Source organism: Hydra viridissima, unplaced genomic scaffold (genome assembly GCF_058129835.1).
Source record: "Hydra viridissima isolate aposymbiotic clone 2 unplaced genomic scaffold, HvirCarnegie_v1 scaffold_7, whole genome shotgun sequence".
Taxonomy (NCBI): Eukaryota; Metazoa; Cnidaria; class Hydrozoa; order Anthoathecata; family Hydridae; genus Hydra; species Hydra viridissima.
The window spans coordinates 11,788,462-11,804,770 of NW_028324306.1; the positions used below are offsets into that span (position 1 = coordinate 11,788,462).

Consider the following 16,309-nt stretch of genomic DNA (forward strand, 5'->3'; position numbering starts at 1 on the left):
CATCACGGAACGAAAATGTCTGTAACTTATTCTCAAGATCATATTTTTAAGTTTCCACGGACAAGACATCTACTTGATGCTGGTGGTAATGGTGTATCAAGAGATGATCTTGTTCTTTCAAAAAAGGAAGCAGAAACTTTTTTAAAAGCTCAAAGACTTATTATTGAAGAGAAAGTAGATGGTGCTAACATTGGAATAAGTATTAAGAAAGACCTATCGATTGCTATTCAAAACAGATCGCATTACGTATTCAGTAACACACACAGACAGTTTAATGCTTTAGATACTTGGATTGAAAAACACCGCCAAACTCTCTATTCAATACTAGAACCAGAACGTCATATACTATTCGGTGAATGGCTGTATGCTAAGCACTCAATTCATTACAAAAACTTAAGTGATTATTTCATGGCGTTTGATATATATGACCAAAAAAAACACCTTTTTTTTTCAGTTGAAGAAAGAGATAACTTTTTGAGAAATACAGGAATACCACATGTTCCACAAATAACAGAAGGTTTCAACTTCGATACTTTTAAGGTAAATCTTATCACTACTCCTGGTTAAAAAAAATACTTTCTGTTTTTCTTAGGTTATATACGAGTAAATTGTTATATTGTAGAAATTTGATACAAGTATACACACACACATACACACGCACATATTTTATTAAATTAATCGTTTTGATTCGATTTAATGAAACATTTTCATGTACGGTGTTTAATTAAACTAAAATATCCCCATAGATTGTGGAGTTACTCAACACAAAATCTTTATATTATGATGGTTATGTCGAAGGTTTAGTCATTCGAAAACCTATTACAGAAACTATGTTCGAGAGAGATTACTTTTCAAACAGAGTAAAAGTTGTACGTCCAGACTTCATGCAAGCAATAGATGAACAATGGACAAAGCAGAAGTTTACAAAAAATCAAATTTCTTACTATTAGTTGCTTCATAAATAATCATAAATTTTATCAATCATTCTTTTAAATCAAAAAATTTGACTCTTTATAGTACGAAATCAAATTCCCACCAGGTAAAGAAGAGCTATTTATTTTACAAGCAAATGAAATAAACATGTTTTTGAAAGATAATTATTACAAGAAAATCTTAGCACCTCTGTTTAGTTTTTTATTTTAAATATCGATTATGGAGATCTATTTGTTAAGTAATTTTTAAATAAGTTTTCTCTAGGCAAATGGATTCTTTTATAGTCTTCTATTTGTGTGAGGAAGAATTTGCTCATGCTTGACATTCTTAAACTATTTTAGATCCAAATTCATTATGAGTATTTGTTGGTTAAAAAAAAAATAAATAAAAAAGAAACTAGATAAAAAAAAAAAAGTATGTGAAAAGTATTTGATCTTTTGAATTGTAAAAATTTTAATTGAAAAGTTTCTTCATTTCAGTTTAAACTATAATTGGATCTGGTAAAATCACCTCAGAGCTATTGATCACAAAAAAAACTTATGTTAAACTTTCAATTTTGAGTTTCCTCATTATCAATCTGATTGAACTGCTGTTGAATGTCTTCAGGTATTTCAAGTGTTCTTAAATTCTCTTTTCCTGGTTCAGGTTCATCTCCAATTAATACTTGGATGAGATTTACTAGGGGTTTTTCAATGGCATCATCATTGTCTAATGATTTATGGAACTCCCGAAGGATGTAATAGGAGCCATTATTCTTTAGCTGTAGTCGACAAGGCTTTGTAGCACAGAGCTTAAAATAAAGTATTCTATTAGTTTAGTGGTGATATCTTAAATTAATACATGGCTATCAACAGTTAAAGCATTTACAAGATACCAAAAACTAAGATTGTAAAACTAATTAAATATTTTTCATATAATTCATACAAAATAAGATCATTGTTTACATTGTTAAAATGTTTTGTAATATAAAAGAAAAAACAAAATTGATAAGTAAATCTGTATAAGTCATTAATTCACCTGAAATAGTGACTCACACAAAAGAATCTGAACTTCTTTATTACTTTCTCGCTGTTTTGTATCTGGAAGATATTGCAGATCAAGTGGAAGAACTTCATTTTCTTCAGGAGTAAATTCTTCAGGGCCAGCTAGAGGCATGAGTAAGTGAGTAATTATCTCAACTTCATCAGACAACAGCCATTCATGAAAATCTAAGATGAAAACATTTTTTTAATATTCTTTTAAATTTTAACTAAATCTGAAAAAAAAAAAAAAATTAAATACATATACCAAAATATACATAAACAATAGTACATATAACAAAAACTTCTACAAACATCAAAATTTTCTTTTCTACCTGTTTCAAACAAGCAATTCTTTATAATTCTTGATACAGATAACCTTCTGGATAGGGACTTTTCATATTGTGTAAATGGTAAAAGTCTCTTCAATAAGCATTCATCTCTTTTTAGGAGTAGATATCGTACTTCATTACACAGTGTTAAATTTGCCAAGAAAGAACCAATATGATGCAGATTGCAACCTTTTCTATTGTAATTTTCAATGCAAAAGGCATCAACTAATTTTTTGATAGATAAATTGTCTATTTTTTTAATACAATCTAAAACTGCTTCAGCATTGTTTTTTACTTGAGTTATATTAGTTAATAGCATAGCTACCAAATCACTACACTCTGATTCAGAATCTATAACAACACTAAACATAACTGTAATAAATAAAGTTTCTAAGAACTTTTCAAAAATATTATCATTTTTACTTGTTGATGTTATATTTACAACAATCTTTAGACTGTTAAGGCGTGTTTTTTCATTTTCATCATACAGGATGAGCTTCTTCAGAGCTTTAATAAGTGATTCATTGTTTGAAATAGCTTTCACACCTTCTGCTGTTCCAGTCATACCAAGAATGTATTCAAGAATCTTGTTTTTATAGTCAGCAGGAGACAATGTATCAAGAAATTGTAAAATCTCTTTCATTGCTTTATCTATGTCATCATTGCAAGCCATTATAAGAAAATATACCAATTTTATACTTATTTCTAGAATACAAACCATTTCATAATCTTCAAGTAGATTCTTAATTTACAAGTATATACATAACAAAAGCTATCCATATTAGTTATGTAAGAATTAACAAAAATAACAGTAACAACAACTAAAACAACAGTAAAAAGAATAGCTAAACATGATAGACCAGAATAACAACAGTATATAACAAAACAACAAAATGTTTTTACAGTATTATCATTCCCATTACAGTATTTCCAATTTTAATAACTTTTTTCGACCCTCGCTACTTGTATATCTTATGATTTTTGTATAAGATTTGTAAATGATTTGGCAATTTGTATAAGATTTGTAAATATATAAATACTAAGACATTAAAAAAGATAAAGAAAAGAAAAAGAGAAACTAAATGTTAACTTTAACAAAAAGAGGAAAACGTGAGACTTTCAAAATGGCTTACGTTTGGTAAAGCTCGAGTGATTCCGTAAAGTTAGCCTGACAACAATCATTTAAAACTTCCACTTTGGTAATTCCACATGCATGAACTTAAAAGAAAATTAAGTTTTTTTAAGGTTTTAGAACGTAAAAGTATATATAATAGAAAATTAGACAATTTTAAATACGAAATGGATGTGTATACCACAGTGTCCGACAAAAAAAAAGCTCAGGTAAACTCTCAAAAAATTATAACAAAAAAAAAAGACAATCAAATATTCTTTACAATATATATATATTTTAATACTATTTCAGGAAGAAATAATTCATTTCAATAGTGTATCTTTAATATTCTAGAAATATCTTTGGGCAAACTACAACCACATGTTTACGTCATTTTATTATTTGTCAATTAGAGCTTGACATGTCGAATTCCGGAGAAATTTTTGGCGAGTTGTGAAAAAAAATATTTATTGTGAGCGAAAACGTAATCCTAAATTATTTTTCTTGCTTTAATTGTCACTTTTTCTATCAAAGCACCCAAATCGAACAATTCGCCAGACAACTCAAAAAAAGATAAGAAAACAACTCACTGAGTTTGAAAAGGGCCAAATTGTGGCATGGCATGAAAGTGGATACACTGACCATGAAATTGGAAAAAAATTGAATCGATGGTGCACTACAATTCAAAGATTTTTGTTCAAGTATTATTTGACGGGAAGTTTTAAACGAAAAGAAGGGAGCGGAAGAAGGCGTAAAACAACTGCCAGAGATGACAGATTAATTATAAGAGAGGTTCGAAAGAATAGAAAGATAACAGCGGCTGAAATAAAGAGAAATTTTAAACTGGATGTTGACAAACGGACGGTTCTTCGAAAGATCCATTCTATTGGGAAATTTAAATCTTACTGGAGCGTTAAAAAACCATTTATTTCTGAAAGTAACCGGAAAAAAAGACTTCAATGGGCAAAGCAATATCAGAACTGGACAATAGAACAATAGAAAAATGTTTTATGGAGTGATGAGTCACCATTTTGTTTGCGCTTCAGTGGACGGTCGCGTGTTTGGCGGTTACATAATGAACGTTACGATCCATTAGTAACACAGCCAACAGTAAAGCACGATAAAAAAGTGAATGTATGGGGATGTTTTACTTCATCGGGTGTTGGTCGTTTGTATAAAATTCCTGGTATTATGGACAGTAAAATGTACAAACAAATCTTAATTCATCAACTGATACTTAGTGCAAATGAGCTCTTTAAAGATAAAAGTTGGGTCTTTCAGCAAGATAATGACCCGAAACATACGGCAAACAATGTGAAAAATTATTTGAAGAACAAAAAATTAGTGGTTCTTTCTTGGTCAGCTCAAAGTCCTGATCTGAACCCTATCGAGAATCTCTGGAGTATATTGGATCATGGAATCAAGACAAGAGCTCCAAAAGATGAAGAAGAGTGGTTTCAAATTCTTCAAAATAAATGGAAGAACATTTCTGGGGAACTCTTACAATCACTTGTTGAGAGTATGCCTCGTCGGTGCAAGGCAGTGATCAAAAGCCGTAGCTTCACCACAAAGTATTAGTTTGGTCTATTTCATTATTTCAATAAAAATTCTCAAATTTTCGTCATTTTTTTTTTGTTTTTTTTTCTATCTAAGAATAAATGCACCAAATAAAAATTTTTTGTTTATATTTTTCTATATCAGTTGTAGAAATTTAGTTGAGTTCTCTTGCATGTCTATCTAAGCTTTTTTTTTGTCGGACACTGTAACTCTCCTCCCAAAAGAGTTTTCTTACTTAGCAACTTGTTTTAAATAGTAAAACGATGTTTATCCTAAATTTGTCCAATTTTCCAAGCTCATATGTAAATATCGATCTTTTAAAGCTGATACAAATGTACCATAAAATGAGTTAAAGCTTTGTGACAGTTATATGTTTTTTCCATAATTAATATAAAGTTTATTTGGTGGCGTAAGAGCTGAGCCAAGGTAAAAGTTATTAAAACACTGTAAAAACTGTAATCAAAAACCTTTTTTAAGTATAGAGCAAAGTTCATTCATTGTTATTTTTTAAGAAACTGTGTGGGTTTTTGTGTTTATACCACTTGACAGTAATTTCGCTAAGATTAATAGATAATTAAAAAATCTGAATTTTTTGAATTTTAAGGTAATTTATTTTTTTCAATGATTTTGATCATTTTTTTAATGAGAGAGTTGGAGACCAATCCGTATCTATAAAGTGTGAATAAACTTTTTTTAAATCTGGTGAAATATTTTTGTAGACGTTTTTTTTTTTTTTTAAAGAAATTACATATTATCTCCCAAAATTTTGTAAACACTTGCTATCCTATATATCAGGAAAATTTCTTGAAGGCGATATTTTTTTATTTAAAATTATGGATTATAAAACTAATAAACGTTTTTTTTATCGGCATTATCAGGAGGATAAGACAGTGATAAAAACACCTACAGATGATAGGTAAAATGAGAAATTTAAAAGTTCTAATGGTGTTTCTTAGTAAATCTAGTCAGCAAATTGTTGTATTTTCTCGATACATCAATTTCAGTCAACATTACCGCTTCAATATCTGATCATCTTACTCAGTTTATAATAAAGCCACAATCCAAAATGCAAACTTTACCTAAAACCTATTGTTAAAAGGTGCTTTAAAAATTTTAAAAAAGCTGAATTCATCCAGATATTTCAAATTTTAAAAAGCTAAAAAGTTTATCAATATTTTTGGTTGTATTTTGAATAAATGTGCCCTTTACAAAAAGTTAACAAAATTTCAATTCACTAGTCATAAAAATCTTGGTTAATAAAAGGCATTCTCAAACCAATAAAAATTAAAAAACAAACTTCATAAAATTTTAAAATCAAAAAGCTGTAAAATGAAAAATTTACTTTTTGTAAAGTTTAAACAACATCGTTATAGTTTAAGCAACCATCTGAAGTTTAGCAAATAGAAATATTACAAAAATATTTTTAGCCACAATATCAATATATAAAAAAAACTTGGAAAGGTATAAAAGAATTGATAAATGTAAAGGTACTCCCCAATTCCCCATACTCATCAACAACAAATGCAAAATCAATTCTAAAGCTATCTTCAATTATTTTATTAATTTCTTCATTACAATTGATTAAAGACTTTCAATCTAATCTGATCAATAACCTAATGATCAATCCTAATGGCTATTCTTTTTATATGCAACAAAGAACGAAAGAGGAAACCCTCGACTTTTTATATTCCATTATCATACGAAAGGTAAGAGTGTTGGACCGAACAGTTTTCCAACAACACTTCTTAAACTGGTGTCAGGAATTCTTTGTAAACCGCTAAGCCTCATTTTAAATAATGGAATATTACCTGATGTCTTCAAGCTAAACTAAATTATTCTAGTCCACAAAACAGGATCTACGATTGAATGTACCAACTATCTTCCAATTTCTCGTCTTTTCAATATGAGCCAAATTGTTGAAAAAAATATGCATAAAAAGTTATACGACTTCCTAAATCAAAATCAATGCTTATGTAAACACCAGTTTACATAAGCATTGATTTTGATTTAGGAAGTCGTATAACTTTTTATGCATATTTTTTTATACCAATGATCTTAATTATTCTATCAAAAATTGAAATACGTATCATTTAGCTGATGATTCTAATCTTCAACTGATAACAAACTTACTCAAAAAACTAAATATGTTAATCAAGGTATGACCAGTCTTGTAAATGGATTCTAGTAAATAAAGTCTCATTGAATACTAAGAAAATAGAGGTAGTAGTATTTAAGACCTAACATACTAAATTTTCTAAGAAAACTAATAAGAATCTTGCAAAGTAGTTGAACTTTAGAATAAGTGGTCAAAAACTGTATTTATCTAGTAATATAACTTATCTTGGTGTTGTGATAGATGAAAATCTTTCATGCAAAACACACACTAAATTTTACTTGGTCATATTTTTTGTTGCTTTGGTAAAAAAATTCAAACACTTATTATGGAAAAACTAAGGAATTAATGATAGAGAAATGTTTGCCGTTTACATTGTGCTTCTAAACTTTCATCTGAGGTATTTACCACTGTTGTTGCACAAAATGGAATTACAATTACAAGACGTTTGTGAAAATAATTTGATTTAAAGAGCCATGCTCCAGCAAGAAAAACTTCTCTCTCAAAAAAGTATATGAAACTGTATTGTCTTCTGTCAGAAAAACAATGATTGATCAAAGACAGGATGTAGTGTTTAGCAACAAATCTTCAATTGAACAGCTCGGTTTTAGTTATACAAACATTAGGTAGCTGTCTCACCAAAGATAAAACCCCCAAAATGTGTATCAAACTGTAAAACATTGCCCAAAAATCATAATTTGGGATGCTATTACAACCAATCAAGATTGTGTTTTAAGGTTTATCTTCCCAATACCACAATAAATGGCCATGTTTACCTTGAAACACCTCTTGAAAAACCACAATAAATGGCCATGTTTACCTTGAAAAACCCCATGAAAAACTTAAAATTTTGATGAATACCACCAGTGGGTATTGGTGTCTGAAAACATGTCTGAAAAACACAAACAAGTCTGAAAGCTCAAGGACACCATATTTAGTATTAAATTGATTGGCTAACATTTAAAAATGATTATTTTTTTCAATTGTCATGGCTACAAACTTATTTTAATAAAGTAAATGGTTGCTTTAATGGAAGTGATGTTGTTTTTTCTTGAAAATAAAATTAAATAAATATTCAATTTTACGACCTGTGATTGGAACCTCCACTTTTAAAAAAATACTTAGCAGAACACTTATGCTTACTCTTTTTATTAATTCTTGACCAAAATTCACTAATTGACAATACTTTTGCCACCTGCAACGTTATTTATAATTTTTTTCAATGTTTTTGTTAAAAGTTCTTCTGATCATAGTTCAAATCACTGTCTAAAGTGCAAGTTACAAGGAAATTCAATATAAGAGTTTGAAAACATAATAGTTACTCTTTGTATAAGATAGTCGGGGACATGTACTAATTTTTGGCTATTCTAGCAATCTGTTTTCTGAGATCATGACAACGAAGTAATATTTCAGAAATTTTTTGTTTTAAGTTATAAAACTTAGACGTATTATTGTTTTAATTCACTTTCACTCTCTGAATATGACTTTTTGTATTTTAGGGGTACTTCTCCCTTAAGATAACACTCTGAAATATGAAAATAAACAAAAGTTTTTCGCAAAAAAGTACTCAGATTTATTTGAAGATAACAAAGCTTTACAAATTTATTTATTCGTAATATTCACTAACTAGAATCTCTTTTAAATAAACTTTTATAATAAAAGAACATTATTTTGATTGTCTAATGCATTTGCCATAATCATAATTTTACCCACATCCCAACTTCAAGGCCTGGAAAAAGTGACTCTTTACTTACAAAATAATATATAAAAAAAGTGTTTGTGGTGAACATAAGCTACTTGGAAATAAACTTCTTCGCAAAACTCTGCTTAGATGCTTTTGCTTTCGTCATGTAGGATACCGATTCCAAATTTGAACTTCGTTGGCAAGCATGTGTTTGGACCCTATAAATCATAAGCAGTATTTGCGAGTTAAATAATTAATCGCTGAAAAACGTTAACAAAAAGTCTGTGTATTTATAGTACACATACTTTTTCTACTCACTTGTTATACAAAAATGTTTTATTATTCAAGATGCTACTCTTAACAAGGAGGCTAGACATCCTCTACGACTACGAAATTTAGTAAAATAAAAAAACATGGTTCTTTTTAGTGCACTATTAAAGTATTTATTGAAGAGGAAAATTTACTAGAACATACATGTTTAAATTAGCACTTTTTCCTTTTGCATTCCACTGTGATTTTGAGCTAAGATTTGACGCAACCCCTAAAACGTCATTTATCATTGCACCATAGTAGTCTTGATTTTCCACATTATTTGTACGAGCTGATTGCAATTTTAATGACTGAATCTCAGTGTTCAACAAACTATTAGCATATTCGAAATCTCCTAAACATGTAGTAAATATACAATAAAAAGATAAATACACATTAAAAAAAAGTAACCTAAAAAAAAGTTAATTATAAAAAAAGTTATCACCTTCTTCTGCTTTATCATAAACAACTTTCATAGTTTTTGTTAAGTTGACACGTGACCTTTGCTTGTTTACTTCAGCATTTGAATTTGTTTCACTATGGTCTTCAGCTTTTTCTAAAAACAACCCAATCAAAAAATATATATAAAAACTGTAGCTTAGGTTAGAAAAAAATTAAAAAAATTTTTTTTCTTTTTATTTTACATACCTGGCCTGAGAACTGTAAGCATGGCATGACTGCTTTCTAAACATTCAGTAATGACATTAAAATAGTTCAGGTTTGCATTGAAAAGAGTCTGGCATTCTGTAGGAGAATCTAAAGGGTTGATAGACAACTCTAACACAACATCTCTGCTTTCTTCAGATTGAAGATCACCCATGTTGACTTTAACACTAGAAAGAAAAACTAGCCAATAAAAAAGAATATAACAGAAAACTTTTTGGGATAAGATACTAAGTAAAGCAAAAGAAATACTACCAGCTTTGAGGATATCAAAATATCCTCAAAAAACTAGATTCTGTAATTACCGATTGCCTTGTTGATCAATAGGTCGATTACTGTGTACTTCCTTAATAGAAACTCCATTCTCCATCAATATTTCTAGTTGAATGCTTTGAGCAACTGTTGATAGCAAACCTCCAAGGCAATGCCCGAATGCCTCTGGAATCTAAATACAGTTAACTATTCATAAAACTCTCTTAAACAACTTAAACATAATTTAAAAAGTTTTTAATACAAAAAATTTATCAAAAAACATTTTACTTTATCAGTATTTTCAATAAAGTAATACATGCCATCCCCAGCATCAGATATTTCCTTCAACATTTCAGCATTGTGGTCAGATCCAAATCCAAAAGTGTAAACTGTTGCAATTGGTGATTTAGACTCAACTTGTGCCAGAGTAGATGTAGACTCAACTTGTGTTGGTGTGGTCTTTAACATTAAAAGTTAAAAATTGATTAGAACTTTTAGAAAAGACCTGCAAAAAGTAACAGTATGCAAAAAATCCAATATTATTTTTACATACCTTTTCTGTAGTACTCCCTGTCAGTTTTTTGAGCCAATTGAGATGAGGACTTTGAGACTGTGGAGGTTTAGGCTTAGGATTTTGAAACTGATAGGATTTTTGGGATCCTGCAGAGGGCCCATCAAATGTCTTTGGATCTTTCATTGCAGCTATTATACCATTAGTATGTGTTATACCTAAATATAACAAAATTTTTGGATAATAAACTAATTTTTTAAATATATGTAAAAAAAACAAAAACAAAAAAAAAACAAGCAGAAAGCATATACTTAAGGTTGCCATCAAATGTTTAATACCTTCATTTGCAAGACCATCAGTGAACAACAGAACTGATGCAACTTGATTTTTTCCCTCTGCACTACGATCAATTACTTGACATAAACCTTTCATTAATCCACCACACAGATTTGTCATTGAGCCCGCAGAGATGGCTTTAATTACTTGAATAGCAATGTCTTTATTATCTTTATTCATTTTCATTAGTTTGAAGTCCAAATTTACATTAGAATCATATGTAACAAGACAAAGTTGATCTTCTCCATTTACTTGTAAAAAATATAGAAGTGATTACATGAAATAGTAAAAAGTAATGCTACTAATATTATGAAATAAAACATAAAATTTCATAAAAGCCTTAATAATTACAAAAAAAAAAGGAAATAAAGATAAATTGAAAAACTTACATTGTGAAACAACAAACTCAAGTGTTTTTTTAACAAGACAAAGTTTTTCACCCGCCATAGATCCAGATTTATCAATCACTGCAACAATGTCAATAGGAGCTCTTTTCTCTATGCCATCTTTTTCTTCTAACAGAGGTGCTTTTAAAGATACTAATGTCCAAATATCAGATTTTTCATTGAAAGCATAATCTTTATATTCTGTTGAACATGCAATTGCAACTTTCAATGTGCTCATTTTTTCCTAAAAATTTTCCTAATTTATTGAAAAAACTTTTTTCATCAAGTACTAGGATTTAATTAAATGCTATTTTTTATGTATAAGTTAACAGCCTATTTATGGTCTAAAACAGAATTTTAATTGATTCCTTTTAAAATACTTTCTCCTATACTTGCAATTTTAGAATAGATAAACTCCCCTCTTCTGTTTACTAAATAACTTCTTTAAAAATGAATAGTTAATTAATCCTTAGAACTCTTTTGAAAAATTTTAGAGCAGCAATTTTATAACAATAACAAATTAACCATCAAAAATAATAGTTTTACAAAGTTTTACCTCATACTGGTCTCTCTTGATATAAATAAAAGTTAAAGTACAACTATTAAACTCTTTTAGTGTAAATAAAATCTAATGAAAAAAATATCAAGAAAATTGGTTCGGATGGCTGTTTAGGAACCAAGCTAGCCTTTTCCACCATTAGTTAAAAGTTAGTGTAATATTCCAATAAGTTAAGAAAAAAAGACATCCTTTTTTAAACAATAATATACAAAAATGAAATATTGTACAATGACCAATTTTAATTAAGTTTTAGAATATACATACTTGTACGTTGGTATCTTTTTGTAAATATGGTTGCTTCTCCTTTTTTTTTCCACCCTGGTGTTATTACATCTAAGCATAAAATTTTTTTTATTTTCCTTTTTCTGACGAATCAGCATTTCCAATATCAAACAACAGTAAAACAGTTTCATCATAATGATGTCATTGAGTATCAGTGCTGCTTTCAAGGTGGATTTTAGTGTTAACATAGTCTATAGTAAAGTAGACTCTGGTCAGGCAACTTGTTGTTCTCTCCTATTATTATGTTTCGAAACCTAAAAAAATAAAAGTCACGTGATCAATGTAGATGCAATAAAATTACTTTAAGGGCGATTTCTGAATCCGTTTCAGGAGAACTTGAATGTTTTTTAAAAGAAAACAAACCTTTGAACATTTAACGAACAACATATTTTCAAATATTGTGAAGGAGTGTAAAATACTTAATTCTATGACCATTGTTTGAATTAAATGATTAAATGTACAACGAAGTAATCAAGTGATTACCTGAATTAAGATCATCCGTAAAATGCTGAGGTATTTTTATCGAAATTTTATTGTTCTGCATGCCCATAATTATGTTTTAAATTTGGTTAAATGTTTATGTGCTTTATTAGCGCTTCATATTGGAAATTATATTTTGAATTTTTATAAAAAACAAAGCTCTTCTTTTGAAGCATAAAACAAAACAAAACAATACAAAAGTCGCTCATTAATTTTTAATTAACCCCTCCCACTTTATTGAGACCCCCACGTCTTTTAAATTTTTATATACATAAAGAACAGAAAGCAGCATTTATCTAGTGTTTACCTATATTGGCAGTTGTTTAAAATAATGTAATTTCATTGCATACATGAAGGCAATAGTTCGAAAAGATACCATTGTATTGGATTCGAATTTTAAGGTTTGTAAAGCTCTCAATTTTTGAAATCTTCTCAATCTTCTCTGTAAGCTTCTCAATTCGATGAACTCTAAAGTTTCCAAAAGCTTTACTTTTTTCTCATATTTTTAATTGAAAAATATTTTTTTGTGAATTGATTATTTTATTTATATACTTTTCACAGTAAACTTGTGTATTTGGACCTATGTTTCGGAGGGTTTTATCTTTGTCTTGAGTATTTACTGATTGAAAATAAAAGTTCAAAAAGTTAGAAATACCTAAAAGATTTTCCTTAGTCTTGTAATTATTTTTAAATGATGCTATGATTTTTGACCATATTCTTTTTTTTTCGTAAGTTGCTTAATTTCAGATGAAAGCAACATTTGTCTTCCTTGTCTATATTTTGCAGATTATGGAATAAATTTATCACAGACAAACAATACACTTGTAAAAAAATATAATAGCATTAATTAATATTGAAACTTCCGAATATTTCATTCCAATTGATTGAATCAAAGTAATTAATCATTTTGACATTTTGTCGCCTTTTCTATATAAAATGTTTAGACTAACTTAGTAACATCAGTGTTTACTGGATATTTTCATTACAACATGATGTGCGCTTGATTAATGTTAACTTAAGTCAGATAACCGAGTTAGATGCAAGAAATAAGATTTGAAGAATCTGTAAATCATAAGATCAAGTATGCTAGTAGATTAAATAGGGCTGAATACATTTTGTGACAAAAAGCTGTCATTCATCTGTAAAATTAAACTCACAGTTTTGATCTAAACTTACTATAATATTTCTCTCATCAATCCATTTTATATTTGGACAATTAAAAAGAAACCTATTAATGCTCCAGTTTCATAAATATGTTTTACAATTCAAATTGATTTATTTAGATCAATTTTATTTTAAAAGTCTGGAGGTAGACACATCTAATAAACCTTTTTTAAAATCCTTATTTAAGTCCACAGCATATTTAAGTCCACAACATATTTGTTCAATATCTGGGTTATGTAATTAGATTGATGTAATTTCAAAAGGTATTAGACTTTTCCGTGTGTAGATGTTTACTCTACCCCCTCGTTAGTTTCGTTGCCACCTCCGTTGGCTCTGTTCCTTCTAAAAATATTAAAACTATCAACGTTTGACACTAAGTTAGCACAAAACTAAATCTCCGTAACCATAACAACATCTACTAAAGTTTGAATGTGCTGTTATTGTAAGTTTATTTAGTGTTTCCTTTAGTTGCATTCATGTACAACATTTTAGTGAAGTTGCATTTATATACAACATTTTTAAGCATCTTTTATTGCTACTTTTAGATTTTGACAATCTCAAAAACAAGTGTCTGTAACTTTAATGTGTCTGCAACTTTTTAGTACTGTACGGTAATTTACCAAATATTAATTTTGTTCGATAATTGTTGCGTTTAATTTGATTCGTTTCGATTCACTTTTTTCCTCCTTGACATACAACAACTATTCATTGGTGCATTTTTTCTTCCAATGCCTAGTTTCTTTTTAGGCCTTTGCTACTTGAAGCGCAATGCGCTCTATGCAGCCTTATGCTACTCGGAGCGCAATACTTTATATGCATGCGCTAAATCTTGTTGATGTTAACCCTAAAACTAACCCAAACCCTATCCCTATCCCTAACCCTAATCCTTACCCTAACCCTAACCGCCTATCCAACTAGTTTTCTTGTGAAATATAAATCGCAATATTGCTGTACAATATTGCTCTCTGAGCAGCTTATGGCTACGTAGAGCGCATTGCGCTCTACGAAGACACTTCGTTCTTTTTAACAGTTTTTCAATTACGTTATTTTGTGCACGGCCTATTTTGGTTAAATCAATCCTTTTTAAAGTTTCGTTTCCTTTTAACTTTTCCGTTTTTATCACTACCTGTAAATGACGTAATGATGTGAACGATGCAAACTCCTAGACATATTAACTAGATATATTAATATTGGAAATTTTCCTGTGTTATTTTTGTCAAGATCACAAATCAAATAAGTTTTCTTATTTTTCTAATTTTTTTTTAAAATAAAATTGAGCAACAGAAAAAACGCGCTTTTTCTCTCGATGGTTTTATTGGGATGGTGTTAATGGGATGGTGCTAATGAGAAAAAAAAAATTTGAAGTTTTATGCAGAAGTTCATCTGACTACAGAATTAAAATTTTTGTAAATTCTAAGTATTCTGAGACTTGGAAGTTTTAATATTTTGGCAGATTGCAATTTATCATAAGCAGATGTACATTACATTGCTAATGATAAACAAAATCTAATAATAAGAAAAAAAGTTTAGTCTTTTCATAATATTTTCACGGGGGTAATCAAAATTTGTAACACTTCATCTCTTCATCTCGAGATGGTACAGCATTTGATTATGATACATTATCATTTTTATATTTCCTATTTTTTCTGTCAATTCATTGAATTAGATTCTTTTTTCATTTAATGCTAACAAAACTTCGTTTGGCCCTATCAATATCTGGATTTAATGATTGTAGTTTCAACCCTCGTTGTTTACATTTTTTTTCAATTCCAACATGAAACATTTCCAATTAATACGTTGTATGTGTGCAATAGTCACAATAATGGTGACATCAATTCTGCTGGGTCATACCAAAAAAGTTTTATTTAGTGTGCTTTTCTGCAACAGCTACCACTTTCAGCCTGAAAAGTGAAAATTATGTTGCTGTTAAAAACTAGATTTCATAAGGCATTTCCTTATCTTTAAAACATAATGTTTATTTATGCATTTTTCGTGAGGCAAACTGTTTTAAATGAAAGAGAAATGAAAGCGTCCTGGGGAGAGCAAAAATTTAAATATCTTGATTTACTGAATGAAAAATTTATAAAAAATATTGTTGAGTAGTTAGCTAATTTAATTCTCTAAAATGTTTGGAAAATAAAATTTAAAATACTTCATTTTAGATGATTGAGCCAAACTTCTATGTGAATTTCGAAAAGGAAAAGTCTTTCAAACTATCTGGTACTATGTTGAAAACTGCCAAATTGTTTGGTAATGTGGTTCGCAAACCAATCGCCAATAGACCGCCAGCACACTGTTCCTGGCTACAATACCCCCAATGGAATTGCATTTCCTGCTGGGTAATGTGAATCATCAGATCTTTAAAAACACTTGGTACAATACTGATAAATGACCAGCTGAACTCCACATTCAATTAAGGACATGTTCTGCAAGACAGTTTAAAAGAAATAATTGCCGAAAACTGCATCACAAACTGGACATTTTAAAAAAGCTTGTTAAAAAAAAACTCTGCTCTAATTTTTTGGGCATCATTGAAATATTCAAAAATTAAAATTTGGTTGTCACAACCTGCTTTGTATTTGTCGCCCAGCCTGACAATGCAGAAAAAGTTTATGCTT

At 29.2% G+C, this 16,309-nt stretch overlaps 3 protein-coding genes across 4 annotated transcripts; 1 reads left to right on the forward strand and 2 right to left on the reverse strand.

Moving 5' to 3' along the window:
- Window positions 1-15: 15 nt before the first annotated feature.
- On the forward strand, window positions 16-1,384 carry LOC145184048 (uncharacterized). Its single transcript, XM_080059604.2, has 2 exons — window positions 16-540; window positions 747-1,384. The coding sequence occupies exons 1-2, from the start codon at window positions 16-18 to the stop codon at window positions 948-950; spliced, it is 729 nt and encodes a 242-aa protein (XP_079915730.2). The 3' UTR covers window positions 951-1,384.
- Window positions 79-3,020, reverse strand: LOC145184045 (co-chaperone protein HGH1 homolog). The gene is made up of 3 exons (XM_080059600.2): window positions 2,288-3,020; window positions 1,951-2,141; window positions 79-1,723 (listed from the first exon to the last, which is right to left on the reverse strand). Exons 1-3 carry the CDS (start codon window positions 3,003-3,005, stop codon window positions 1,484-1,486), a joined length of 1,149 nt encoding a protein of 382 aa, XP_079915726.2. The 5' UTR covers window positions 3,006-3,020; the 3' UTR covers window positions 79-1,483.
- A 5,594-nt stretch (window positions 3,021-8,614) lies between these two features.
- LOC145184497 (uncharacterized) lies at window positions 8,615-12,852 on the reverse strand. Of its 2 annotated transcripts, none has more exons than XM_090092350.1 (11): window positions 12,835-12,852; window positions 12,030-12,301; window positions 11,210-11,450; window positions 10,823-11,071; window positions 10,527-10,702; window positions 10,262-10,432; window positions 10,027-10,166; window positions 9,707-9,891; window positions 9,504-9,614; window positions 9,224-9,413; window positions 8,615-8,967 (listed from the first exon to the last, which is right to left on the reverse strand). In XM_090092350.1, the coding sequence occupies exons 3-11, from the start codon at window positions 11,442-11,444 to the stop codon at window positions 8,859-8,861; spliced, it is 1,566 nt and encodes a 521-aa protein (XP_089948476.1). In that variant the 5' UTR covers window positions 11,445-11,450; window positions 12,030-12,301; window positions 12,835-12,852; the 3' UTR covers window positions 8,615-8,858. The 2 variants fall into 2 exon arrangements, with proteins under 2 accessions (XP_089948476.1, XP_089948475.1); XM_090092349.1 differs by lacking the exon at window positions 12,835-12,852 and adding an exon at window positions 12,531-12,665.
- Between the last annotated feature and the right edge of the window lie 3,457 nt (window positions 12,853-16,309).